Below are 21,123 nucleotides of genomic sequence, written 5' to 3'. Positions count from 1 at the left end.
TTGCTGCAGGAGGGACTGGTGCATGTCACAAAATAGATGCCATCATGAGGAGGGAAAATTATTGTGGATATATTGAAGCAACATCTCAAGACATCAGTCAGGAAGTTAAAGCTTGGTCACAAATGGGTCTTCCAAATGGACAATGACCCCAAGCATAGTTCCAAAGTTGTGGCAAAATGGCTTAAGGACAACAAAGTCAAGGTATTGGAGTGGCCATCACAAAGCCCTGACCTCAAACCTATAGAAAATGTGTGGGCAGAACTGAAAAAGCATGTGCGAGCAAGGAGGCCTACAAACCTGACTCAGTTACACCAGCTCTGAGGAATGGGCCAAAATTCACCCAACTTATTGTGGGAAGCTTGTGGAAGGCTACCTGAAACATTTGACCCAAGTTAAACAATTTAAAGGCAATGCTACCAAATACTAACTGAGTGTATGTAAACTTCTGACCCACTGGGAATGTGTTGAAAGAAATACAAGCTAAAATAAATAATTCTTTCTACTATTATTCTGACATTTCACATTCTTAAAGTAAAGTGGTGATCCTAACTGACCTAAGGCAGGGAATTCTTACAAGGATTAGGAATTGTGAAAAACTGTGTTTAAATGTATTTGGCTAAGGTGTACGTAAACTTACGACTTCAACTGTATATCCATCCTGCCCTTTCTTTCTAAAGTCTTCAAAAGCCAAGTGAACAAACAGATCACCGACCATTTCAAATCCCACCGTACCTTCTCCACTATGCAATCTGGTTTCCGAGCTGGGCACGGGTGCACCTCAGCCACGCTGAAGGACCTAAACGATATAACCGCCATCGATAAAAGACAGTACTGTGCAGCCGTCTTCATCGACCTGGCCAAAGATTGACTCTGTCAATCACCGTAATCTTATCGGCAGACTCAAAAGCCTTGGTTTCTCTAACGACTGCCTCGTCTGGTTCACCAACTACTTCTCAGTTAAAGTTCAGTGTGTCAAATCGGAGGGCCTGTTGTCCAGACCTCTGGCAGTCTCTATGGGGGTGCCACAAGGTTCAACTCTCGGGCCGACTCTTTTCTCTGTATATATCAAGGATGTCGCTCTGCTGCAGGTGATTCTTTGATCCACCTCTACGCAGACAACACCATTCTGTATACATCTGGCCCTTCTCTGGACACTGTTTTAACAAACCTCCAAATGAGCTTCAATGCTATACAACATTCCTTCCTTGGCCTCCAACTGCTCTTAAAATGCTAGTAAAACGAAATGCATGCTCTTCAACTGATCGCTGCCCGCACCCGCCTGACTAGCATCACTACTCTGGACAGTTCTGACTTAGAATATGTGGACAACTATAAATACCTAGGTCTCTAGCTAGACTGAACTCTCCTTCCGGACATTAAGCATTTCCAATCCATTTTTAAATCTAGAATCGGCTTCCTATTTCACAACAAAGCCTCCTTCACTCTTGCTGCCAAACATAGTCAGTTTTACGAGGGTATCTTATCGATCCTTGACTTCGGCGATGTCATTTACAAAATAGCCTCCAACACTCTACTCAGCAAATTGGATGCAGTCTATCACAGTGCCATCCGTTTTGTCACCAAAGCCCCATATACTACCCACCACTGCGACCTGTATGCTCTCGTTGGCTGGTCCTCGCTACATATTCGTCGCCAAACCCACTGGCTCCAGGTCATCTATAAGTCTTTGCTAGGTAAAGCCCCGCCTTATCTCAGCTCACTGGTCACCATAGCAACACCCACTTGTAGCTTGCGCTCCAGCAGGTATATTTCACTGGTCATCCCCAAAGCCAACAACTCCTTTGGCCGCCTTTTCTTCCAGTTCTCTGCTGCCAATGACTGGAACAAATTGCAAAAATCACTGAAGTTGGAGACATGTCTCCCTCACTAACTTTAAGCGTCAGCTGTCAGAGCAGCTTACCGATCGCTGCAACTGTACACAGCCCATCTGTAAATAGACCATCCATCCAACCACCTACCTACCTCATCCCATATTTGTTTTTCCGCTCTGTTGCACACCAGTATTTATACTTGCACATCCTCATCTGTACATATATCACTTCAGTGCCAACTGCTAAATTGTAATTACTTCACCACTATTGGCCTATTTATTGCCTTACCTCCGTACTTCATTTACACACTGTATACAGATTTTTCTATTGTGTTATTGACTGTATGTAACTCTGTTGTTTTTGTCGCACTGCTTGCTTTATCTTGGCCAGGTCGCAGTTGTAAATGAGAACTTGTTCTCAACTGGCCTACCTGGTTAAATGAAGGTGAAATATTTTAATTTTTTAAATCACCTGGTAAGACAAATCCCAGTTCCTGTTGTGTCAGGCTGATGACATAATCAGGATTTGGAGTAACGGTACAGGCTGGTGGCGGTGGTGTAATGGTGTGGGGAATGTTTTCCTGGCACATGTTAGGGTTCCTTGATACCAATTGAGAAATGTTTCAATGCCCGTTTTTGGAGGGGGGGGGGGGGGGTCCGGTACTAGTTGGGTATACATAATAAACCATCCACTGAGCGTATATACCTTATTGGTTCTTATAGGCTTTTGTACAAAATCGCCACACTATTTATCTTTGCCTGGTTGGCCTCTTGTATAAACCCTCAATTGAGAGTACTGAGTTTATGTTTACTGCATACATGATTAAATATGGTCAAATGTTTGTTGGAATGGAATATTGAAAAGGGACAATGTTTTAATCAAAACTGAACCAAAAGACATTCAACTTCAGGCACAGGTTAAACTCTGGTCTTCTTCTGGAGTACAAGACTCCTTGGAAAACGATCCCGTTATACACCATTATAAATCTGAGGTACGTAAAAAGAAAATCAGAGACCTCCCTAAAATAACCCTGGGCAAGCTAGAATGTTCCTGTGCTCACCGTGCTGGAATTTGGCCTCCTGTTGTCATGGAGATGAAAAAATTAGGGGGGGGGGGGGTGGTTGCTCCCAATCTGTATCCAACTGTTCCCCTTACTGCTTCTTCACACCTCTCTATGCCATCCATGTACACATGGAAACAAACACACACATGGAAACACACACACACTTCAGTCCTGCCCACTATCTCTTTAACCCTCTCGTGACGGTACTATGCATTCCACTCTCAGGAAGATATGGAGTTAACAACATGCTGGAGCTGAGAAAACGTCTCTCACCGAGGGAGGTGCTCGTACCCTCCACAAGGGTTGTTACGCAGGCAGTAGCCTGAGTAAATACTGCCAAGCTTCATCCTGGCATCAAAGGGACAAGGAGCTGCTCTCATTGGTCCTGCCTGTCCTATTAACCCCACCTATCACTATGTGTAATGTTAGCAGGGGTCCATGCACATACTCAGGTACCAAAACGTCTGCGAATACACTACTACTCATACCATATTCATGCTAATGATCAAGGAAAAAGGGGTTATACTACACTTCTTCCTGTCCAAGAACTGATTCAGTCACTACAGCAAGAAATGTGATATCTAGTCTGCAAGTTTCCATGGAACCAATATATAATGCTATTTCAAGTATCCCACCTTATCAATATATGAAGAGAGGGTGAAAGGGAATTTTAAATTAGTTATTTTTGGTTGGAAGGCACCTCTAAGCTCTGTGAAATCGTCCCAGGCTCTGCACATTATAATGTACTTTGCCTTTTGAAAGTGGAATAATGAGGAGGACACTGTTTGGGAGAGGACAGAGAGCAACAACAATGGAGGGAGTATGGGGGGAAGGAGAGGGCATTTTCTCAAGGGCATCTCAATCACATTACATTTTCCAGGATGTGAAAAAAAAAGCAGTCTGATATGCTCAGGGCTGTGAAGTTGTTTTCTCCCATCACAAACAATCTCTCTGATTCGTACTCCTCCCCTCTACCTGTCCCCCACAGCACACACACTCGCTCTCTCCATTAAAGACTTAGCCTCTACTGACGCTTATTAGAGGGGTTCGGAAGAGAAGAGAATCTGTCCATCTTACTTATCCTGCTGACTCTTGCTGAGTAGCATCACCCTTTACTTCCTTAATCACCTTCATACACACCAGCCCCCCCCCGGTTTTACAGATTGTCAAATAATGGATCTCTACAGGCAACAACCAAATTATAATCTAGCCTATTGCATCGGCACACACACAAATATACACACACACACACACACACACACACACACACACACACACACACACACACACACACACACACACACACCTACCAGGCTAGCTCAGTGTGTCCACGGAGAATGCACACAGGTGTTTTGGCCAGGGCATCATTAAAAAAATCTGATATTTAGAGGTCAGATAAACAAGATTTTTCTCAGTCATTTGAATTATCTAAAACAAATGTTAGCCTTTTTGAACAAGCTCATTTGTACAGAGAAAGCATTTTCCCTGCCCTTTTTCTCATTCTCTCTTTCTCCCTCCCTCCCTCCCTCCCACCCTCCCTTTCTCTTTCTCCCTGCCACCCTCCCTCTCTCTTTCTCTCTCTCTCCCTCTCATGCTTTCTCATTCTCTCTTTCTCCCTCCCACCCTCTCTCTCGCTCTCGCTCTCTCTCATTCTCTTGTTCTACTGCATTGAAAGCCTGGACACCCTGCTGAATGAAGCTTTGGGTCTAATATAAACCAGACTCAGCAGTGTTCTTGCAAGGGTAGCTAAAGAAGACAGGAACTATCCAGAATTTAAACATTCATAAGAACAAAAGCTCCCATCTCAGCAAATGTTGGGCAGCTGTGTCCCTCATTCCACCCTGCCCAGGGGACTGGGAACAGCTAGCTAGCTCTGCCCAGAATGGATGTACTGCTGTTGGCAAAGACAGTGTCCCTCTCCCTGTCTGCGGGTCTCTTAACCCTGCACACGATCAGCAGGCCACAGTAAACCAGAGACTGTATGAAAAACCAGATCAGAGAAGGCATCCTTTTTCACTCCCGTAATTCAATTGAAATGGGCCTATCTGCAGCTCCGCGCCCACCCACACACCCCACCTCCTCACCACACAGCCCACCTCCTCACCCCACCTCCTCACCCCTCACACCCTCTCACTTCAAACACAATAAATCAAGTGCTTGTTACACCTAATTTGACTTTAATGGCCTGCAACCATTACAGATAATATATCATCCCTCTTTCTGAGTTTCCACCCTCCTTCCCTCCTCCTCAGTCTCCATTATTACGTTTGGAACCATCTATAAATAAACCCTTCAGCTCAGCCGCCCCTCAGTCACACAGAGAAATTGAGCTTTATAGCAGAGCTGCTGCCAATGTGGCAACGAACGGGAGGCAAGCCAGAGGAATAACAATCAGGCCTTCGCTGCAGTCGAGACAGATGGACAAGACCGACGGATGGACAGGCAGGCAAAGCTGTCTGGGACAGCAGTGTTACGCAGGTCGACTGGCTCTGACACACAGAGAGAGAGAGACAGAGAGAGAACTAGCCCAGCTGATTAAACTGACAACACTCCACTCTAAACAACATCTATCATTGCCATCACATATCCCTCCCATCCTCGAAGATAGTTGCTATGACAATAACAGTTCCGGTGGTCAGGACTGTACAACACTGGTCCGACCAATCAGAATCCATTCTCCAAGACTGTTTTGATCAGGGGGACTGGAATGTGTTCTGGGTCGCCGTGGATTGATGTCAGTCTTGTCAGTAAACTGAAGGAGAGAGATGCTGCTGATAAACATGGCAAGGTGACCGGGGACAATTGTATGGTTAAACAGTACAAATACGACATACGCAGATTGATCAAGATGGCGAAACACAGGTATAGGGGAAAAGTGAAGGAGCAAATCAGCGGGTCAGACATGAGGCGTATGTGGCAGGGACTTCTAACGATCACGGATTACAAAAAGATAGCCAGTCAAGTTGCAGACACCAACACCACCCTACTGGACGAGCTTAGCATCTTTTTCTCATGCTTCGAGCAAAACGACTCTTCACTGCCGAGGAGAGCCCCTGAGGACAATGAGGGCTACGTGCTGATGGTCTCCACGGAGGACGTCTGGAAGTTATTGACACATGTTAGTCCTCGCAAGACTGCTGGCCCAGACGGCATTCCTAGCCGCACCCTCAGAGCATGTGCTGACCAGCTAGCTGTTGTGTTTTCAGACATTTTCAATCTGTCTCTAGCTCAGGCCATTATCCCCACCTGCTTCAAGTTGTTCACTGTCCTCCCTGTGCCCAAGAAAGGGAAAGTAACTGAACTGAATGACTACCGACCCGTAGCACTCACTTCCGTCATCATGAAGTACTTCGAGAGGCTAGTCAAAGACCACATCATCTCCTACCTCCCCGACACAACCGACCCTCTCCAATTCACCTACCGTCCCGACAGATCCACGGACTACGCAATAGCCATTGCACTGCACACTGCCCTCATCCACCTGAACAAAAATAACGCATATGTGAGGAAGCTCGACTACAGCTCGGCCTTCAGTACCATAGTGCCCTCTAAGCTCACCACAAAGCTCATGGCCCTGAACTCCTCCCTATGCACTGGGTCCTGGACCATAGGCAACATTACCTCCTCCACACTGATCCTCAACACGGGGCCCCACAAGGGTGCGTCCTCAGTCCCCTCCTGTACTCCCTGTATACCCACTGCGTGGCCTCACAGGTCCAACTCCATCATCAAGTTCGCTGACGACACGACAGTAGTAGGTCTGATTACCAACAACAACGAGATGACCTACAGGGAGGAGGCATTATGACCGTGTGGTGCTAGGTAAACAACCTCTCCCTCAACATCAGTAAAACAAAGGAGCTGATTGTGGACTTCAGGAAGAACCAGGCTGGGCACGCCTCCATCCTCCGAGGAGCTGAAATGGTCAATCCACACGGACACCAGGAGGATGAAAAAATTGGTGTTGCAGGAAGACCAGGTGTTGCAGGAAGACCAAGAAGGTACTCAGGGACCCCAGCCACAGACTGTTCTCCCCGCTTCCATCACTCTGGCAGTATAGGAGCACCATGGTAAAAACTGAAAGACTGGCCAATAGCTTCTACCCCGAGATTATCAGGCTGCTGAATAACCACCCTAGTCATCAAAATGTTTACATTCTAGTCATTTAGCAAACACTCTTATCCAGAGCGATTTGCAGGAGCAATTAGGGTTAATTTATTTTATCTTTATTTAACTAGGCAAGTCATTTAAGAACAAATTCTTATTTACAATGACAGCCTAGGAACAGTGGGTTAACTGCCTTGTTCAGGGGCAGAACAACAGATTTGTACCTTGTCAGCTCGGGGATTTGAACTTGCAACCTTTCAGTTACTAGCCCAACGCTCTAACCACTAGGCTTAAATGTCTTCCTCAAGGGCACAGAGATTTTTTTCACCTAGTCAGCTCGGTGATTCAAACCAGTGGCCTTTCAGTTACTGGCCCGACACTTAACCGCTACGCTACCTGTCGCCCCACTACCTGCCCCAGCTACCTGCCCCACTACCTGCCCCCCCCCCCCCCCCCCGCTGCTCCCCCTATGGAAATGTTTTTCTCGCCCTCAACTGACATTTTCCTTGCCCCCACCCCAATGGTAATTCATCATGTTACAGTTGTAAGTACAGTATGTATATTATTATTATTTCATTCACTTCCCTTGACCTGCATGGTTGTAGCTTGGAGCTTAAGGTTTTCAATGTACCCTGCATTTATATCTGTAACCCTGTGCATGTAACTAATAAACTCTCCAAATCATCTTATAATAACATATGCATGGATCCATCTCCCCATAAACATAAAAAATGGATGCATATGTAAAATATACAACAAACATACTACATAATGCAACCTATCCCTATGCATTATGAAGGGAGTTATTGGTGTTTGGTAAATGAACCACTTTCATCAGCATGGTTATGTGAGTGGCTGTTTCCCTGCAGTATCCATATAGCCCAGAGGTAAGGACTATAATAGCAGTGTAATCTGATACTGGCATGGCTTCATATAGCTTAATTAACAGCATTATCCTGCACAGGCAGCAAACAACCAGGGGAGATCAGTGAGACTGGAGCTCTCTCTCCAGGGTAATTCTCTAGTCTATGAGGCTCACGTCTGGAAGGCAGTGGCACAGTGGCACTACAGGACTCATTACAATGAGAGTGTGTTAGAAAGAGTGGCAATTAGGTTTACCCTAGGGGACATGGGCAATGTTGAGACAACATTACTCTGAGGCTGAAAGACTGACACTAGTGAATGTGAGGATAATGTAAACAAACCTCACTAGTCTAGTTCATTACATGCTAATGCAGACAAAATTCATACAGCATGGCAAGTAATGCATATCAATGGGCTGTCAGCTACACTATATATACAAAAGTATGTTGACACCCCTTAGTGGATCCGGCTATTTCAGTCACACCCGTTGCTGACTGGTGTATAAATATGAGCACACAACCATGCAATCTCCTTAGACAAACATTGGCAGTAGAATGGCCTTACTGAAGAGCTCAGTGGCTTTCAACGTGGCCCCGTCATAGGATGCCACCTTTCCAACAAGTCAGTTCATCAAATTTCTGCCCTGCTAGAACTGTTAAGCGCTGTTATTGTGAATTCGGAACGTCTTGGACCAACAAGGGATCGGCCGTGAAGTGGTAGGCCCCACAAGCTCACAGAACGGGACCACTGAAATGCGTAAAAAAAATATATATATATAATAATAATCTTTTTTTTTTTTTTTTTTTTTTTAAATCGCCTGTCCTCGGTTGCATCACTCACTACCGAGATCCAAACTGCCTCTGGAAGCAACTTCAGCACAAGAACTGTTCGGCGGGAGCTTCATGAAATGGGTTTCCATGGCTGAGCAGCCGCACACAAGCCTAAGATCACAATGCGAAATGCCAAGCGTCGGCTGGAGTGGTGTAAAGCTTGCTGCAATTGGACTCTGGAAACGCGTTCTCTGAAGTGATGAATCACGCTTCACCATCTGGCAGTACGACGGACGAATCTGGGTTTGGCGCTACCTGCCCCAATGCATAATGCCTTTTCTTGTTTCAGCATGACAATGCCCCCACGCACAAAGTGAGGTCCATACAGAAATGGTTTGTCAAGATCGGTGTGGAAGAACTTGACTGGCCTGCACAGAGCCCTGACCTCAACCCCTTCGAACACCTTTGGGATGAATTGGAACGCCGACTGCAAGCCAGGCCTAATCACCCAACATCAGTGCCCGACCTCACTAATGCTCGTGGCTGAATTGAAGCAAGTCCCTGCAGCAATGTTCCAACATCTAGTGGAAAGCCTTCCCAGAAGAGTGGAGGCTGTTATAGCAGCAAAGGGGGACCAACTCCATATTAATGCCCATGATTTGAGAATGAGATGTTCGACCAGCAGGTGTCCACATACACTACATGACCGAAAGTATCAGGCCAGTAGCGGTGACAGTGTGACAGACCAACCTCATGTTTCATGCCAGGCTAATACATACAAATGAATACAAATAGAATGTCTGTTGGTAATGCATATGAATGAGCCATAGCTATCAAGGCTGGTGACAGTGTGACAGGCCATCAGGACATAAAGACAGGACACAGGGGTGTGACAGTGACAGGGCCTGTAATATCCCCATTGTGTTCTACCCAACACCATGTAATTGACCATGTTCCTCACTAACTGCATGGTGCTTAGATGTCAGTATGTGTCAGTCAGTGTGTGCTCGCATTTGTGTTAATGTGTGTCTCTGCGTGTATGTGTCTATGTGCAGCGTGTGTTCGCAAGCCTGTATGTGTGAGGAGAAGCCCCTTCAAAACACCTATTTTGGCAGCGCTAAGCTGCCTCCTGCTCTATAAATAGAGGAACAAGCCCTCTCTGTGTGAACTATGAGGACATGTGGCTGAGTGCAACCTGCTGTGTTGCCCACCGCCTGGTACCATTGTCATGGTCTTATGTAATGGACTGATTAACTAACAGGGCCGATTTACAAGTGATGAAATGACATTAGGATGGCAGCAGGGACATGGTCAGCATAACAACACTGACTTAAACATGAATAGCTGACTCAATCACAGAAACAGTCATTATAATTCAATCAGGCATCTTGATCCCGCTAAAGTGGAAAGGAGGAGGAGAGAGAATGGACCTAGCTAGAACACTCGCAGCAGATTTTCTAGGATGGATTTCTGGGGGGGGGGGGGGGGGTTCCATAGTCTCTGCCGAAGTCTAATCAATGTCAACGCCAGGTCGCAGTTGTAAATGACAACTTGTTCTCAACTGGCCTACCTGGTTAAATAAAGGTGAAATAAAAAATAAAAACATGTACTAAAAGCAATGCTCAAAAGATCAATGTATGCAAATTGTCTTTAGAGAAACCATTTGATATTCATATATTCAAAAAAAATCCATATATTTATTCATCATAATGTAAATTATAGAATACATTATCCTAGGGGATTTGCTCATGCAACACCTCTATAGCCCTACCTATGCACCGTAGCCTAGGCATCCTCTGTGTCAAGTCACAATAGGGAGCCAAAGGTTTTTGGACACACGTTTATCTTATCCATCATCTTTCATTCCAACACAGAGTGTAGGTAATTACAAATCAGCCTGGAACTTTGTCTTCTGTCTTAGACAGACAGGGGATCTCCGGCAGGTGATTACACATCCTGCTCCTCAACAGTACCTGACAGGCAGGCAGAAAAATCAAGCACCAGCAGGTGTCATTGCAGCCTTGATTTGAGCCCCTCATCTCTTTCTCAGACACTGTCTTGTTTGCTCTCTTTTTTTCTCACGCTCTCTCTTTCACACATACACACACACACACACACACATACACACACACACACACACACACACAAATAGACTGATGCGGAAGGCAGAGATAGAAATATGAGTTGGTACAACAGGTTCCGTTATCTGTTGCATACAGCGAGGGAAAAAAGTATTTGATCCCCTGCTGATTTTGTATGTTTGCCCACTGACAAAGAAATGATCAGTCTATCATTTTAATGGTAGGTTTATTTGAACAGTGAGAGACAGAATAACAACAACAAAAATCCAGAAAAATTCATGTCAAAAATTGTATAAATTGATTTGCATTTTAAATGAGGGAAATAAGTATTTGACCCCCTCTCAATCAGAAAGATTTCTTCTCCCATGTGTCTTTTATACAGGTAACAAGCTGAGATTAGTAGCACACTCTTAAAGGGAGTGCTCCTAATCTCAGCTTGTTACCTGTAAAAAAGACACCTGTCCACAGAAGCAATCGATCAATCAGATTCCAAACTCTCCACCATGGCCAAGACCAAAGAGCTCTCCAAGGATGTCAGGGACAAGATTGTAGACCTACACAAGGCTGGAATGGGCTACAAGACCATCGCCAAGCAGCTTGGTGAGAAGGTGACAACAGTTGGTGCGATTATTCGCAAATGGAAGAAACAGAAAAGAACTGTCGATATCCCTCGGCCTGGGGCTCCATGCAAGATCTCACCTCGTGGAGTTGCAATGATCATGAGAACGGTGAGGAATCAGCCCAGAACTTCACGGGAGGATCTTGTCAATGATCTCAAGGCAGCTGGGACCATAGTCACCAAGAAAACAATTGGTAACACACTACACCGTGAAGGACTGAAATCCTGCAGCACCCGCAAGGTCCCCCTGCTCAAGAAAGCACATATACATACCCGTCTGAAGTTTGCCAATAAACATCTGAATGATTCAGAGGACAACTGGGTGAAAGTGTTGTGGTCAGATGAGACTAAAATGGAGCTCTTTGGCATCAACTCAACTCGCCGTGTTTGGAGGAGGAGGAATGCTGCCTATGACCCCAAGAACACCATCCCCACCGTCAAACATGGAGATTTAAACATTATGCTTTGGGGGTGTTTTTCTGCTAAGGGGCCAGGACAAATTCACCGCATCAAAGGGACGATGGACGGGACCATGTACCGTCAAATCTTGGGTGAGAACCTTCTTCCCTTAGCCAGGGTATTGAAAATGGGTCGTGGATGGGTATTCCAGCATGACAATGACCCAAAACACATGGCCAAGGCAACAAAGGAGAGGCTCAAGAAGAAGCACATTAAGGTCCTGGAGTGGCCTAGCCAGTCTCCAGACCTTAATTCCATAGAAAATCTGTGGAGGGAGCTGAAGGTTCGAGTTGCCAAACGTCAGCCTCGAAACCTTAATGACTTGGAGAAGATCTGCAAAGAGGAGTGGGACAAAATCCCTCCTGAGATGTGTGCAAACCTGGTGGCCAACTACAAGGCCAACTACAAGAAATGTCTGACCTCTGTGTACTTGGTTTAGTACTTGGTTTTGCCACCAAGTACTAAGTCATGTTTTGCAGAGGGGGTCAAATACTTATTTCCCTCATTAAAATGCAAATCAATTTATAACATTTCTGACATGCGTTTTTCTGGATTTTGTTGTTGTTATTCTGTCTCTCACTGTTCAAATAAACCTACCATTAAAATTATAGACTGATCATTTCTTTGTCAGTGGGCAAACGTACAAAATTAGCAGGGGATCAAATACTTTTTTCCCTCACTGTAAAAGTAAGGTGAATGAATGCAGCCGCTGGCAGGACTGCTCTGCACACCTGTCTCTACACAGAGAACCTCTCTGGATGGAAAAACTGCGTCACACACCCAACTTTGTCTACAACATAAAAACATGCACAAGAGCTCATACACCATCAGTGATCAAAGGTCAGTTCATATTTATAAGCAGGATGCAAAACAGAGTTCACAAGCCATAATAAAAGATGTAAACTACTGCCAGAGAGTCTTGGAGAATTTAAGTGAATTGAGAGCAGGAATAGCTGTGTTGTCCTGATTTTGTTGGTGCCTACCTGAGATAGCGCAGGGGCTCGATGGTCTCCGCCGGTTCAGTCGAGCTGTGGTTCATCTTGTCAGCCTGGGAGGATTCAGCACAGAAGAAGAAGAAGGGAAGAATGAGCTGCACTGCTTTACAGAATACACTCTCTTGTTCTCTCTCTCACTGCCTGCTATCTCCCACTCAGAACCTTCCTCTCTCTCTCTGGCTCCTGTTCTCTCTCTCTGTGATGAAACCTGCTAGCTGTTTGTATCAGTAGCCCTTCTCTAGAAGAGGCAGCCAATTAAGAGGCAGGGAGACACGGGAGTAGCCAGCTTATTGGCCCAGCCTCCGGTGAGTCATAGCAGCTCAGTCAGCCAGAAAGTGGCTGAACCAACAAACCCTCTGTGGAGAAACGGGAGCAGTGTGGGGAATGACTTAAAGCTCTGCAAGTGGCACTCACACATAATAACAATGCCAATCACTTTATAGAGGAGGCAGGAAATGCATATGGATTTAGATAGAATAATTACAATTGTACATATTTGCTGGCATTGAGCATAATAGAACATTCCCAAGGTCATATGTACGGTATATTCTATAATACCAGATAAATGTATTGCATTTAATACATTTTTGGATTCATCTGCATTCCCTGAAACTTTAAATAGATGGGATTTGACATCAGGTTTAAATGTGTTTGAAGCATCAAAGAGAAGTAAAAAAAGTGTAAGGGAAATCCCCAACAGCACACATACACACAGCCACACATTATGCATGCAAGTGTATGACACAGACACGCAGAACCTCCATAAGCAAAATTGTATACAGTACAGTTCATTCTCACAACTCTTGCCAATAGCTGCCAAGCCAAGGGCTGCAGCTCCTAACTGGGTCATGTTAACAAACAATAGCTCACATTCTTCAGGAAAGGTCAGTGCTGCGCTCAACATTCTAGCCGGTTTGTTCAGCGTTCTAGCAGGCCTGCTCTATGAAGTCTGCTCATTTTATGAACAATTGAAAGGCCAGTTTTTTTGGTCAGTTTGTAGAGTGGTGAGTGAGAGGACAATGGGAAGACACTCTTCTGGACACCAATTTTAAGGTCAATTTAGATAAGACTACATCCTTTTTGTTCCTCCTATTGAGTTATGTAAGCCCTTGTTAAAAAGGAACCCCAAACAGCTGTACCAGTATTTTGAGAGAGACGTTGATAAGGCGAAGGAGATTATTGGTGCAGTCTGCCATCCTGAGGTCATATGAAGACATTACAGCCAACAACAGTATCCAATTATCGGAAGTCTACTCTAGACGATGGAACAGGACTGTCATTTTGTTTCATTTCATACAGCTAAATAGTCCAAATAAGGTGATAGAAATGTAGTTATTATTGTTCAGATACAATAAATCATAACACGAATATAGTACTGTAAGAGAGGACTACAGCAGCCTAGGCCCACCGCTGAAGCTTAGCGACCCTCAGAATGCCGTCAGGGTTTGTCACAATGTCGTCATAATGCAAGCGCTAACACGCCCGTGACCTTATCAATAAGTGTGTCTAGTATATCACAACGTTGTCACCGCCACCCGAGAAACATCTTAACGTTCCTCAAATTGGTCGAAGAGCTTGTGACCACTCAGGGGTTTATGCCCTGATGGAGCAGCAGCAAGACAAATTTTGAAGAGCAGTAAGTCAACCATATCTTTTTGAAAATGTACACAGAGAAAGTTCTGCGCGAGATGGGCTACAAGTTGGGCGCAACAATCGGCGAGGGAAGCTACTCCAAAGTGAAATTAGCCAGCTCCCAGAAACACAATTCTGAGGTGGCCATAAAAATTGTGGACCGCAAAAAGGCTCCCCACGACTTCGTCCACAAGTTTCTACCCAGGGAGCTGACACTTTTGAGGGGAGTGAGACATAACAATATTGTACATGTGCACGAATTCATTGAGGTTTGCAACGGCCGACTATACATAGTGATGGAGGCGGCAGCGACGGATCTTCTCCAAAAAATCCAAGAGGTCAATTCCATCCCCATAGCCCAAGCCAAGACCATGTTTTCCCAGATTGTCAGCGCTGTGAACTATCTCAATCAAAACAACATCGTCCATCGAGACATGAAATGTGAGAATGTGCTGCTGACTAGGGACAACCAGGTGAAGATCACAGACTTTGGTTTTGGGAGGTTTGCTATGGGCTACCCTGAGCTGAGCAGCACCTACTGTGGTTCAGCGGCCTACGCCCCACCGGAGGTACTCCTCGGAGTTCCATACGACCCTAAGAAATATGATGTGTGGAGCTTGGGTGTGATTCTCTATGTTATGGTCACTGGGTGTATGCCCTATGACGATTCCAATGTCAGCAAACTCCCGCGGGCTCAGCGCAAGGCCTTGGTCTACCCGGACGACGTCACGGTGGAAGAGCCATGCCAGCAGTTAATTGCCTATCTGATGCAGTTCAGCCCTTCTAACCGCCCGACAATCCAACAGGTGGCAGAGCAGTCTTGGTTGCAATAGGCAAGAGGCCAGGCCAATGTGAGTAATTAAATCATGTGCAATTGAAAATCTCTTGACTTTCGTTTGTTCCCCATGTAGGCTAATAAAAGTTATTAGCGGTCAGCTGCTGGAAATATTGCAGGTCTAGCCTATTCATCACGGACAGTGATTTTATCATCTCTCAAACAATATAATGGTATAAGTAGACTCGGGTGACCAAAAACGCTGCAATCTAAAAGTAAAACATTCAATAGTTCGTAGGTCTGGCTACTTTGCCTAGCTACTTTTTTCAGCCATTCATAATCACACATGGAGCAAACCGTTCACTGATTAACTGTTAACTGTCCTGTTGAAACAGAAAACGGTCTAATTCCATGGTAACAATACCTGAAGGTTCGTTTACACCTGTAAATCAGGTGCGTTGGCCGCGTTGTCTACACAGGCACACGCCACACCCACAGCTTCAAAATGTCGAGCACAGAGAGACGCAGGTCTCTTACCTTGAGCCAGAAACATGCTCACAAAGCGAACCCAAGAACGCACGGCAGGTAGAAAGATACTCTCTTTGGAGCGGCATGACCAGACGGCCAACGCGTACCTCTCCAAACGGGCGAGTATTTTACGCACACCTATGCGGTCTTACTATTGATGGAAAATGTAGATTCTATGCTGAATTCTAAATCATGCCTTTAGATCATTTATGAATAATGTGCTGCTGCACCTATTTGATGGATTTCCAAGATAACAACAGTTGTACTGCCTTTTTCCATATACTGTTTCTAATGAACTAAGACCCAAACATCTGATCACTAATCATTTAAACATTATGGTAACTCTCGGGCAACTTCAATGAGGTATGTGAGTGGTATAACATACTAAATCCCTGATGACCTTTTATATGGTTTTGAAAAGGACAGGGCAATAAGCCTGATCATGTTATAATGAACTACAAGGTAATCCAATTAGGTTTTGTATAGGCCTACAAAAATCATTAAAACATTTCAGTCAGGAAAAGTCATTCAAATCAACATTATTCAATCTATAACAAAGCCTGGAATAAAAAGTAAAAGGGGTTAAATTGTTTATTTTTTACTTGATAGAGCAAGAAAACAATTCTAAACAAATAGGAAAAAAATTTTTTTAGGGGGAGGCGCTACACGGTAAACAGTGCTAGCACCCCAGATAAAACGGAATGGTGTTAGTCGTCAAAACAGCAGCAGGCAGTAGTCAGGACAGCACACTAATGGCTGCTGCACCTGCAGCCTGGAACCAGAGAGATAGACAGAGGACTCATCTTTATATCTGTGCCATTATAGTGTCTGTCAGCATGGGCAGCATCATGGAGGCTATCTCCATTTTGAAGTAGTGAATTTATTTTCTTCACAATTAGCTGATCCCTCTAGATGACCCGGTTGGACATGACTCCAAGTGTCACCAGGAGGGATCAGCCAATTAAGTTGGAAGTCCCACTGAGTTGACTACATTAAAATGGTGGAAGCCCTCAATGGCGCTGTGCATGCTAATACAGCCTTTTGGCGACTTAGAGGCCTCGATCATTCTCTATGCCTGGAACGCAGGCCAAGGACCTCAACCATCATGACTCTGAGCAGGGCTCCATAAGATGAACAGGCAAATCTCAAATGACACCCTATTCCCCATATAGTGAACTGCTTTTACCCAAAGCCCTATTAAGTAGTGCACTATATGGCGAATGTGATGTTTGAGATGAACGCCCATTTATCCCTCTGAAATCTAATAGGGTAGGTATGGAGGGGGGAAAAAAGCTCCAAATCTATAACAATGGGAGATCAGCCAAATAGCTTGGTGGTTACAGAAAACAATGAGATTCATATGAAAAGGACAAGCTGGGGAGTTGCTGTATGAACCAGCACTTTATTAACACTTACGGTGTCTCATTGTTAACACAAACACACTTGGTTTATCCGGAGGTCTGGAACACCACACACTGCTATCAAAACATATTAATCAGGGGAAAGCATACTCCACATTTGTTGGAGGGGGGAAAAAAAGAAAAATTGTGGCAGCACAAGATGGAACCTAAATTCAAAGCATTGTTTGATCATTTCCTTTCAGTTTAATTTCTATTAGGCCACTGAACTGTTGTGTAGCTCTGAACCATGTTTGGATACAGAAGCTCGACCTCATAAGACCTCATACTGACACAGCACCATCTTATTCCTTCTGAGAGGGAGCTTTGTAAGCATGGTGCATATTTCAACACTTTCTTACCCTGTACTGCACCACCTATATAAATGCAATACCGCTGGCCTTTCCACCAGATGGGCTAGCAAGCTAGCTAATTAAGGGATCTGACATAACTCATACTCTCGCTTGTAAAAGAAAACACAAATAAAAGTATAAATGTCTCTAGGCTTTCGCATAACTACATTCTGAAAGCTGTCCAGCTTTTTAGACCAATGAATGGGCGCGTAGAAAACACTGGACACACGAGAAAATAATCTAAAAGTGGAGATCCATTGGAACTGTGGGCATAAGCATACATCTTAACTAGTGACCCTATAAATATACCCAGAGACAGCATGTCTGTAAGAAAAGTAATGCCCCACAACCTATGACTAAAAGCAAAATGGCTTCATAAAATGAAGTCCCTTTCCCAACCCCTTTTGCATTTCAGAAAAAAAGCCCATCCTGTCTATTTTGAACACCAAGGGTTTAAATCAAGAGTAGAAAGAAAGGATCATTTGGGCTGCACTATTTCTTTGGAAGGTTCCATTTTTAGTTTTTTTTTTAAACCATTTACAAGAATAGTCCTCCCACAATGTGTTCCGTGTTTGTACATATTAAAAGTCAAGTTAGTTACTTAATCCTTTTTCAGCTTAGAAAACAAAGTCTTTCAAAATGAAACACTAAACCAACAGATGTAAAACCACCTCAACAGTAACGTTACCTTTCAAACAAACAGACCTCCACGAAAAAGTCCAGTTCCAAAATAGAAGGGAGCAGAATCCTTTGACTTACAAAAAAAATATTCTAACATTCAGCCATACAAAATAACCAGACACACTCCGGGCTGCTCCTCTGTTCTGCACACAGTCAATTCAAAGACAAGGCAGTCTAGTCTGTGGATAGATTTTGTTCTTCTTCCAAAAGTCTTTATTTTTGCAAAGCTGAAGCTATTTTAGTATTCCTTGGATGGTCCTCTAGGCTCACACCTTGATCACACCGATAGTGTCATTGCGCAAATTAGTACGCAGTATCATCTGAATGTGTGCAACAAAAATTCAACATTCACCTCCTACCATTTCTGTCAAGCTGTCTATGCATACAGTTTGATGCATAAGTTAAATCCAACGTATGCACCACACAGAACGCACTGCAACTGCCTCTGCAACGCAATGCTGCAAGGCAAATGCAGCGTTCCATTGGAAATGAATGTACTTCTGGTGTAACAAAATGCAAAAAAGCTGTCGGTGTGATCGAGGCATCACCCACAGTCCCTGCCATGACATCTGTCTGTCTGCAGTCTTGTGCCACCAGCCCTGCCAGGCTACCACTGAGGCCAGAGAGACCCGGTCCTGGCTCTCCCAGGTAGAAGGGGGGGAGATGAAGTAAGGCGCATCATTCACAGTGGACAATGTTGACTGTCGCGTCACCTGGATAGCCAATCACAGACACAGCTGGACTGGGACATCCCTCCCTCTCGGTGCGAATGTGAGAAGATCAAAACTGACCAGGAAAGAAAGGGGGCACCAGAAATGTTTGAGATTGATTAAGTCCATGCCACCCTTTTGGATGTAGCATCTCATAGCCCTGTAGTCTCCCAGTACAACACCAGTGCTCCACACTAGAACTGAAGAATCAAAGGAAGATAGATGGCGGAGGGAGAGAACATAAGGAGAGGTGCGTTTTAGTTTATTTCATTGGTCGATGGTAGATTGTGATATTTTTTTCCCGAGAGGAGTCCTTTGTTAAATTGATAATGAGTGACTATTATTCAGATTAATAAGGGTTGATAGAGGGGTGGTGCTATTTCCATGTGTTGGCTGTCTGGGAGATGGAGCGGGAGGGGATCATGTCCAGGAGGTACTCTCTCTGGCGCTCCAGGTTGGCTGAGGTGGTGGTCTTGTTGACAGACAGGCTGGGGTTCACATAGGCCATGGTCAAACCTGGAAGGAGACAACAACCACAGCAGTGAGTACAGAGGACTGGAACCAGGGACACAAAACATCTCAAACACCCTCTACCATCCTTTAGCCTGTCTGCAGCCATTACAGCAAAAATCAAGGACACACATTTTTTTTATTGGAATGAATGAATTCTGCATTTTAAAAACATAAATGAGTTTGATCCACAACCAGGGAAAAAAACTAGAAGAAAGGCAAAGAGAGAGAGAGGGTCAGCTAGCTAAAGCCCATCTACATCTCAGACTAACAGTCACCCCATTTGTATTTATTTATTTAACTACGCAAGCATACAGTCACCCCATTGAAGTAGTAATGCACCTTCCACAACCTTTTGTGACACTAGAATGTATTTTAGGTCGCAAGGGAGGGAGAGAAGAGAAAGAGAAGCACGTGTGCAGGTGAGGACAGGGTCTTGTCTCTGTCCTGTAGAGGTTCATCTACCTGAGTTCCCGGTGGTCTGCTTCCTCCAGGCGTTGGGGTTGGCCGAGGGGTTACTGCTGCTGCCCTTTGTCCCCTGCGCCGGGCGCATGGCATGCTTACCTGGCCTGCTGGCCAGCGCGGCCGCCGTCACAGCGTTCTGAAGCTGCTGAGAGGATGTGGGGAACGAGTGACTGACACTGCGAGACCCCACCGCCTGCTGCACACTACGGGACAGTTGACCAGGGCTCTGAGGGAGAAAACATTAAGTTTAGTAATTAACAAATGTGTTAATATAATTAAAAAGGATGCCACCGTTTTAAGGTATCAAAATGTACAGACAAACTTTCCTTTTCGTACAAGTTAGTTGTGTGTAGTGTTGCGTCCCAGTGCTGACCTGCTTGATGGAGGAGTGGTGGCGGGCCACAGGCGTGCCTCTATGCTGCTGCTGAAGTTGGGCTCTGGCCTGCTTGTACTGCTGTGACACCAGCACGTGCTGCTGGTGCTCGCTCTTCATCCCAGAGGAAGAGGGTGTTTTGGAGACGGGGGAGGCGGCCTGATGGAGGATGCGCTGCTCTATCTCCTGCTCCTGCTGCAGGGCCTTGACGAAGGCCGCCTTCAGCCGGTTGGTGTGCTCTGCCTTCAGGGCCTTCTTCAGGTTGGACGACATGCAGTGGTCGCACAGGACGGGGCCGCTCTTCTCCGAGCGCCAGCGCGACGTGAAGTCAGTCTTGCACTGGGCGCAGGTGTGTGGCTCCTTGGGGACGGGGGTCTCTGGGGCAACAGACTGACCCTGCTGCTTGCCTGAGAGAAACACAGAAAAGTGATATGCCAGTATTACGTACCTTATGCCAGCAGCTTTCAAATAGAGCAAGGGAGGTAGAATGAAAAGAGATTAGCTACTACTACTACCATAAAAAGCATATAAAACTGCTGATGCAAGGAATCAATATTTCTGAATGAAAGTATAAACTCACCCCGTCCCAGTGTGTCCAGCAGGTTCTGCACCACCTCCTCCAGGCCCACCAGGTAGATGAACTCGTTGTTGGCTGCTGACGGCAGGAAGTTGAATTCAGGGGCGGGAGGTTTGGGAGGAGGGATATCCAGCAGGGTCTTCTCCAGCTGCTTACGCAGAGCCAGCTTGGCAGCTGCCTGGCGAGCAGCCGGGGACTCATTGGCCTGGACCGTGGACACACTGCTGCCCATCCCGGCCTGGGACGTCACGGAGGAGCCCTTCTGAGAGCCCTGTGGAACAGAGACACATATTAGTCAAGATGAAAAGCGATGGAGAAGTAATGCTGTTGGA

At 45.3% G+C, this 21,123-nt stretch overlaps 3 protein-coding genes across 9 annotated transcripts in view; 1 reads left to right on the top strand and 2 right to left on the bottom strand.

Moving 5' to 3' along the window:
- Positions 1 to 13,019, bottom strand: part of LOC115158209 (yjeF N-terminal domain-containing protein 3) — a 74,323-nt gene extending 61,304 nt beyond the window's left edge. Inside the window, exon 1 of the mRNA XM_029706879.1 lies at positions 12,779 to 13,019. Coding sequence (XP_029562739.1) covers positions 12,779 to 12,834 — 56 coding nt within the window. The 5' untranslated portion in view covers positions 12,835 to 13,019. The remainder of the gene's footprint in view (positions 1 to 12,778) is intronic.
- A 1,265-nt stretch (positions 13,020 to 14,284) lies between these two features.
- On the top strand, positions 14,285 to 15,303 carry LOC115158996 (testis-specific serine/threonine-protein kinase 6-like). The gene has a single exon (XM_029708411.1). The coding sequence runs from the start codon at positions 14,452 to 14,454 to the stop codon at positions 15,253 to 15,255; it is 804 nt and encodes a 267-aa protein (XP_029564271.1). The 5' UTR covers positions 14,285 to 14,451; the 3' UTR covers positions 15,256 to 15,303.
- A 1,074-nt stretch (positions 15,304 to 16,377) lies between these two features.
- Positions 16,378 to 21,123, bottom strand: part of LOC115158208 (transcriptional repressor p66-alpha) — a 32,704-nt gene continuing 27,958 nt past the window's right edge. For all 7 annotated transcript variants that reach the window (XM_029706872.1, XM_029706875.1, XM_029706876.1 and 4 more), the window contains exons 8-11: positions 20,795 to 21,062; positions 20,215 to 20,621; positions 19,842 to 20,067; positions 16,378 to 19,382 (exon numbers count right to left, since the gene is read on the bottom strand). In XM_029706872.1, the coding sequence (XP_029562732.1) occupies positions 19,243 to 19,382; positions 19,842 to 20,067; positions 20,215 to 20,621; positions 20,795 to 21,062 (1,041 nt within the window). In that variant the 3' untranslated portion in view covers positions 16,378 to 19,242. The remainder of the gene's footprint in view (positions 19,383 to 19,841; positions 20,068 to 20,214; positions 20,622 to 20,794; positions 21,063 to 21,123) is intronic.

This window comes from Salmo trutta, chromosome 22 (genome assembly GCF_901001165.1).
Source record: "Salmo trutta chromosome 22, fSalTru1.1, whole genome shotgun sequence".
In the NCBI taxonomy this organism is placed as follows: Eukaryota; Metazoa; Chordata; class Actinopteri; order Salmoniformes; family Salmonidae; genus Salmo; species Salmo trutta.
This window is presented reverse-complemented; position numbering and strand designations above follow the sequence as displayed.

Coding starts and splice junctions, on each gene's coding strand:
- LOC115158996 (XM_029708411.1), top strand. CDS start 14,452: ATGTACACAGAGAAAGTTCTGCGCGAGATGGGCTACAAGTTGGGCGCA.